Genomic DNA, 6,600 nt, shown 5'->3' with positions numbered 1-6,600 from the left:
AAGAGGAAAATTTTTCACAATGAGAACAATCTGCCATTGGAATAATCTCCCCAAGGAAGCGGTGGACTCCCCAACATTGGGCACTTTTAAGATTCAGCTGGACAGGGTGCTGGGCCATCTTGTCTAGACCGTGCTTTTGCCAAGAAAGGTTGGACCAATGATCCTTGAGGTCTCTTCCAACCTGGTATTCTACGATTTCAATCTACTTCTTAGCTCCTGCTTTCTAGAATGCCTCAGACAGAACAGAATGGAATAAACTTCCTACCTCTGAATGGTCAATAGGTGGAAGAGGATCAATGATTTTTTTGGACGGTGCAATTGGATTCCCATCACTATCATACTCCAGGTTATCCTCTTCCTCTTCTTGGACCACACCAGCAGTGGGGTTTTCAGCCATGTAGCGAAAATAAGCTTCCTGCAGCAAAACATATCAGTAAAATCACATACAATAGGATGCAAAAATACTATTACGTTTGTTTAAATGATGCATATGCTAGATGGCTGTTTGCTTTCACACCCGCCATTGAGGAAAAAAAACCCGTTCACTAGAACTGATTCTTCTAATAAATACCAACAGTTACACCCAGAAGGACAATAAGTACAAACAAAGAAAACAACTAAAGTGTCAGACCACAAAATGCTTTTAAAAAACAAACAACTTCTCTTACATGTCTGCTTAACAACTCCTTCTACGAAGACTCGTTGTGCTTTAACAATAGAAAAATCTATTCTTATTTCCACATGAACAAAGTACAAATGCTGCAGGTTTTTAAACAAACAACATGATGTTACTAAGCATATGTTTACATTTTTTTAAACACACTATGCCAAAAATAGTTTCTCCACTTCCCCTAACTAGACTCTAAGAAATGAAAATATATCTATTTTTCATTAAGAGAGTCAACAGCAAACGGGAAAGAAACTATTTCAGAAGTCCTTCAACACAAGCTCAAGTTAGAAGTCACTGTCACCACTGCCACATGCCATCCTTACAGCTCAGAAATATGTACGTGTCTCACAGAATCTCACTGGCGCACCAAGACACTCTCATGGAGAAAACACCAGTCTCACTTGACTTTCAAGCCAATATTTAAGATCAGGTTTTTAAAGCAAGGTTCAATTACAAATAAATGTATACACTCATCTGGGTTTTTCATTTGCATGGCCAATTACCACTCAGTCACATAGATATGCATACGATACACCTGAACAACAGCTGTCTCCAAGTGTAAGTCACCTTTGCTCAAACTTCAGCACAGCTACACTCACCAAATTGGAAGCAAAGGCCTAGAGGCCAGACAATCCTTCCATGCTCTGCATTACTGCGAGTAACACAATAGTTATTAATTACAACTTAGTAGTAAGGTACATTTTGAAATGAAGTCTTTCCTCTTTATTATTTCTGTTACAGTGATGCTTAATCAGAACTGGAGCTCCTCTGAAAATAAAGAGCAAAAAGCCTGATTCTTGCCCTTAACAGACATGAAATTTCACCGCAAACAGCCTCCACAGTTTAACAGTCTCTCACTGGTGCTCCATGTTAGTTGATTCTCCTAATTTCAAATTTGATGAGACCCTCAGATACTGAAAAACCTGTACAGGAAGTTGAAATTCAAATTGACTGAAAAAAAATCTTCTTAAATGGAGTAAAAGAGAACGAAATGATCTCCTAATATTCTTCCTTTTTTTAGTGAAACACCTAGAAGGGTAGAGGCAGCAGGGTAACCACTAGAGCTTCCTGCTGAATTGTCCGGATATCGCGCATGATACTGGAGTTTTGTTTGTACCTAGTAGTTATATATTTGGGAAGGGAAGGTAAAAAAAACAAAAACAAAAACAAAAAAGAAAATAGAAAGACTGCATAGGAACTCACTTGGTCATCTTCCTCTTCAATGTCATCTCGAATACCCCTGGAAAAACAAGCGGAGAAAAAAAACTTCCCTGCAAGTGTTCCACATACTCAGCTCCATACTTTCATTTGATTAGTGCTGAGCTCCATATTTCGTGGAAGACACAACACTAACAGCTCAGTAACATTTATAATCCCAACCCATGGAGTTTTCATATTTGGTGCCAACCATAACAGCGACCCTGCAAAGACTTCTTTTTACTTCTATTAATGAGACTGAAAGATTAGGACTCCATCTTCCCAGTAGAAGCCACATCAAAGATCATCCTGGTCTAAGCTCTTGATGCTACAGAAGTCCCATAACTGAAGAGGAATATGAGCCAGGAAGTGCAAATCCGGTTCAGAACTTCCCCAGGTGGTGATTTGGATCCGGTGTTCTGTTTCAGGACCATGTATAATCTGATCAACCCCATGCAATGCAAGTTCTACCAATGCATCTGACATTCATATCAAGAATCAACAGCATAATTATTTTCCTTGGTCAAAACAGATAGATAAGCTGCAAAATGTAAACTGTTTTTAAACTCCAAATTTAGTATCCCAATTGTCACATGCTACCTAATATATCAGCTTTACAGGGAATGTCTTAAAACCTAGTTCAAGTTTGGAAGAATCTCCAGTACTACAGGTACAGCAGCACTGACTTATTTTGCTCACATAGATGCAATTTTAAACTAAACCATCCTGATCACTGCAAGGATGTGGAAAGAAGAAAAACTATTCAGGCTGATCTGGAAGGTCGTAGCAGTACAACGTGCCGCCCCAATTTGTGTGGCCTAGAAAGGCTTCTCGCGTGAGATAACCCTCAGTGTTGTTACATTTTACCGTAGGATGCCGCCATGGATTCTTCCCTCCTATTATTCAATTTTTATTGCACAGAACTTTACCCATGGGGGATATCATGCGCTGGTTAATGCTGTTTACTAGGTATATATTATATTGTCTACAGAACAATCATTATCAACAAAATGCATTGGAATTCTCTTAGCACCATACAAGACACAGGCAGGCATGGGAATTATAAAAGAGAACTTACTTAACATTCTTTTTTTCTTTGTCTTTATCTTCAAGTCTCTTCATGTCTCGAGCAGCTTGATCCTAACAGGTCATAAAATTATGACATGTTAAAAAAACCAAGATGATAAAACATGGAAGGGAAAAAAGCTCCTACATAACTAGACCATCATGCCACAGAGACAACACTTTTTGGACTAAACTTTCTCTTGTTCCATACCCTATTATGCTAAATAAATTCTCCTACTAATTCCTTTGAAATTTAGATACTGTAACTTCGCGGCAATGTTGTTGAAAAAATACATTCTCCGCATTCCTCCTGAAAACACTGTGATAGAATCCAGCTAATAACAGAACGGTAGCTAAGAAACAGCTCATGATAAATACAAAACATTTCAATTCAGGTAGTGAAAAATGCACAAAACCTTAATTTCATATTCAGAGACACACAAAGCTCTTCGTTGTATTGTTTTGACATGCTCAAAACAGTTAAATAGTTAAGCTATTGTAAATCATATCCACCCTCTCCCTATCTAATCCACCTTTGAATTCTAATTAACACAGCATCTCACATAAAAAACAAAAGGTAAGTGACATTCTGAATACAGCTGCCAAAGCCATGAGTGACATTTGCTGCTCCTGACTGGAGAGAAGTACGGCCACATAAATTAATAAACATTTCACGAGCCGGGTCTTGCCTCCACTTCAGCCATGAATGCCTCCAGAGGATCATCATCGCTGTCAGAGTCTGCTGATTTGGAATGAAACTGCTGGCGAGTGGGGGAATTCTCTGCGGGAATGTACGGCAATTCGACATTGCTGGAATCTTCCTCTTCATCCTCAAAATACCTGAAAAGAAACGAACAATGGCGCAGTCAGCACATAGTCTACAGCAGCATACTTTCTTTCATGGTTTCTGAGTCGAGTCAAGTTTCCCACACAGAGATGGATAATAAAAGTCAGTATGTACACAGGAAAAGATGCTGAGATTTATTTATTTACAATTATTCATGTTGTAAGCTAAAAGTGGTGGTAGGGCAAATAGATGTTAGGAAACTGATCTTCCCGAGTGGCTCTCCCAGGCTGGTGAATATAGGATGCTTTTCTGACCTCCCTCCTATTCATCAACAGATTTATGCAGCTAATAGAAGGGTTAGTAAAGAAATGTGGAGTTGATTGTTTCCCTGTGCAAAAGACACCCAAATTTATCCTGCTTGGCTCCAATTCTGAACACACCAGAGTGTGAATAAGATTGAGCTGACTGAGGCTCAGCTGAAGTATGTTCTTTGGGAGGGGAAAGCTAGAGGAGGAGAGCTCTCCATGGGCGACTGTAGTATCGCACAGTCTTTTAAATATATTTAAAGGCAAGGATGTATTATTATTCTCATTTTATAGATGATGAAAGGATGAATAATCAGTCCAGGGTGACACCAAAAGTCTGCTGTAGAGCAGGGATGGGAGTTCCTGCAGATGACTAGCTCAGTTTTTCTTGATACTACTGCTGTAAAGCTACCGGGGTTCTGTTACACCATAACGCAGTGTTAGGGTATTTATCCTTCATTTTCTTTTCTAAATAACTAAACCTCATAAATGTCACAGATACTTTCCCTGACCTCGGAAACTTTAAAACACTAAAATCTAGAGCTAGATAAACACAAGAAATAACCCTACTTACGCGTTCTCTTCATCAAAATTTGCTCGCTTTGACCCAATTTTGTAGAAAGAAGGCAGCTGAGGAGGTCCTGATTTCGCAAATGCAGCAGAAGAACCGGCTGTTCCAAAAGCGCTATGAGACTGTTGAGAGAGCTTAGGCTCCTCTTTCTTTCCAGGTGTTATGGCAAACCCACCAAAACCAAAGCCTCTCTTAGTACCAGGTCCACCTTTATTCCAATTCATGATGTCCTCAATATATCTGTTAAAATCAGAACAGACACATTAATCCCCGTTCTGCTTTAGGCAGTTATATATAATTGTCACAATTATTCTTGCAAGTGGATTACTTCAGTCATGATAAAGAGACCTGTGGAAACGTGACTGACAAGAGCTTGATCTGTTTCCCAAAAAGGATTCGGGCTTTGTTCTCTTCTTGTAAGTATGCACGTATCCACAATTCGAAAAAGGAATAAAACAAAGAGGTCGCCTTCCAATACAGATCATGTCCCTCAGTGATTACTTAAGCACATTTAAGATGTTGCCTGTCTTGTGTGTTTCGCAACCTAAGACAAACAAACCCAAGGCCAGAACTTTGAACATCAGGAGGAACAAGAGACGAGAAGTCAACTCAGTGCGTATTTTGCATGTCCATACAGTCCCATCCTTGAGCGTTTCATGGCTTTGTAAACAGCACGCTACTGCAATCCAGGCATCTCTAGAAGAGCGGGCCCAAGGCAGCACACCACTCCGTTACGAGACAAGGCACACTTCTGCCAAAAAGTCAACTCCCTCTTCTTCTTAAGAAAGCATCTTTAGCCATATGTATGTTCTCCGACCTACATTTTTCAAACCACATTTTAAATACTCCATATAACATGCCTGCCCAGAACTCGGTTTTCTAAGTTAGATGACGAGAAGACTGAACTGATATACTAAGATGTACACTTTCCATTCCAAGTAATTTAATTATTTCATCTGCATGGTCAAGTAAGTCATACCTTTAAGGCAGCCAAAGAGAGTATGATACCCACTGCTTTCAAGTGCATTATAATTAGACGGCTCGAAGGCTACAAGTCTTATTAAACAAATCCTCACATTCAGTGAGAATCCTCCAATGAGATCAAAATTCACTGGCAAGAGAAACAACTTCAAAATAATCTGAGAGCGAATACTGCTATTGCTCCCTGTGCAGAACATTTGCCAGCGTAGGACTTGCTCAATAAATCTCAAGTCTGGACCAGAGCTCACTAGGAGACTTTGGGGAAAACTCTGCTGTTCAGTTCTCCGTGGCAGCAGCTGACTCCGGTGTTCTGTTCGCCCACTTGCACTGACACACCTTGCAGTTTTCACCCCTGCAGACGCATGGCAGGTAAGAGATCAAAATATACAACGAACAGATGAAAGGTGTAACTTCGCATTTCTGCTGCTGACAGCCCAGCGGGCCATCTTTTAAGTTATCACATCCGATTTTAAGGATTCTTCCTCCCTGTACTTATCGACATTTTTTTTCCTCCCACCACCCCAGAAAAGAAAAAGAATCATTCTTTTATTCTGTCATACAGCTGCAAAAGTACAAAATTTGGTCTGTTTGCCCACGGAGCCCGTTAGTGACTGAACACCGAGAGGGTTCCTGCAGGACACCGATGAAACGCGGAGTGAGACGGCAGCCTAACTGCCCAGGCTTTGCTTCCCTGCGAACGCCGTTCCGAGGGAGGAAACGCCAAGGCACGGACCCTTTCTACGGACCCCCGGCATGCGAGGGAAACGCAGCGATATGTCTTAGCTGCTCCCGTTTCTGGCGGTTGCTGAAGAGAGGAGAGACCCCCCGCCCGCCGAGATCGCCCTTCCCTGGGCACAGCCGGAAAGGAGACAGGCGGCCCCGGCGCGGCGGAGAGCCCCCTGCCCCACGGCAGGCGCGGCAGAAGGGAGCCGCAGCTCGCCCTCACCGCGGCGCGCCCTCCTGGCACACCGGGCCCTGCGCGGGGCCGGTAGCGGGGCCCCTCACAGCCCTTCCCGCCCGCGGG

At 41.8% G+C, this 6,600-nt stretch overlaps 1 protein-coding gene across 1 annotated transcript in view; it reads right to left on the bottom strand.

The window, feature by feature from the left end:
- The window catches only part of DDX42 (DEAD-box helicase 42), a 21,066-nt gene that overhangs the window by 13,402 nt on the left and 1,064 nt on the right, over positions 1–6,600 (bottom strand). Inside the window, 5 exon segments of the mRNA XM_009287900.2 lie at positions 266–415; positions 1,874–1,910; positions 2,946–3,007; positions 3,622–3,772; positions 4,599–4,835. Of these exon segments, the coding sequence (XP_009286175.1) occupies positions 266–415; positions 1,874–1,910; positions 2,946–3,007; positions 3,622–3,772; positions 4,599–4,819 (621 nt within the window). The 5' untranslated portion in view covers positions 4,820–4,835.

Source organism: Aptenodytes forsteri, unplaced genomic scaffold (genome assembly GCF_000699145.1).
Source record: "Aptenodytes forsteri isolate BGI_AS27 unplaced genomic scaffold, ASM69914v1 Scaffold249, whole genome shotgun sequence".
In the NCBI taxonomy this organism is placed as follows: Eukaryota; Metazoa; Chordata; class Aves; order Sphenisciformes; family Spheniscidae; genus Aptenodytes; species Aptenodytes forsteri.
The sequence above is the reverse complement of the archived record's forward strand: the minus strand, read 5'-3'. Positions and strand labels throughout refer to the sequence as shown.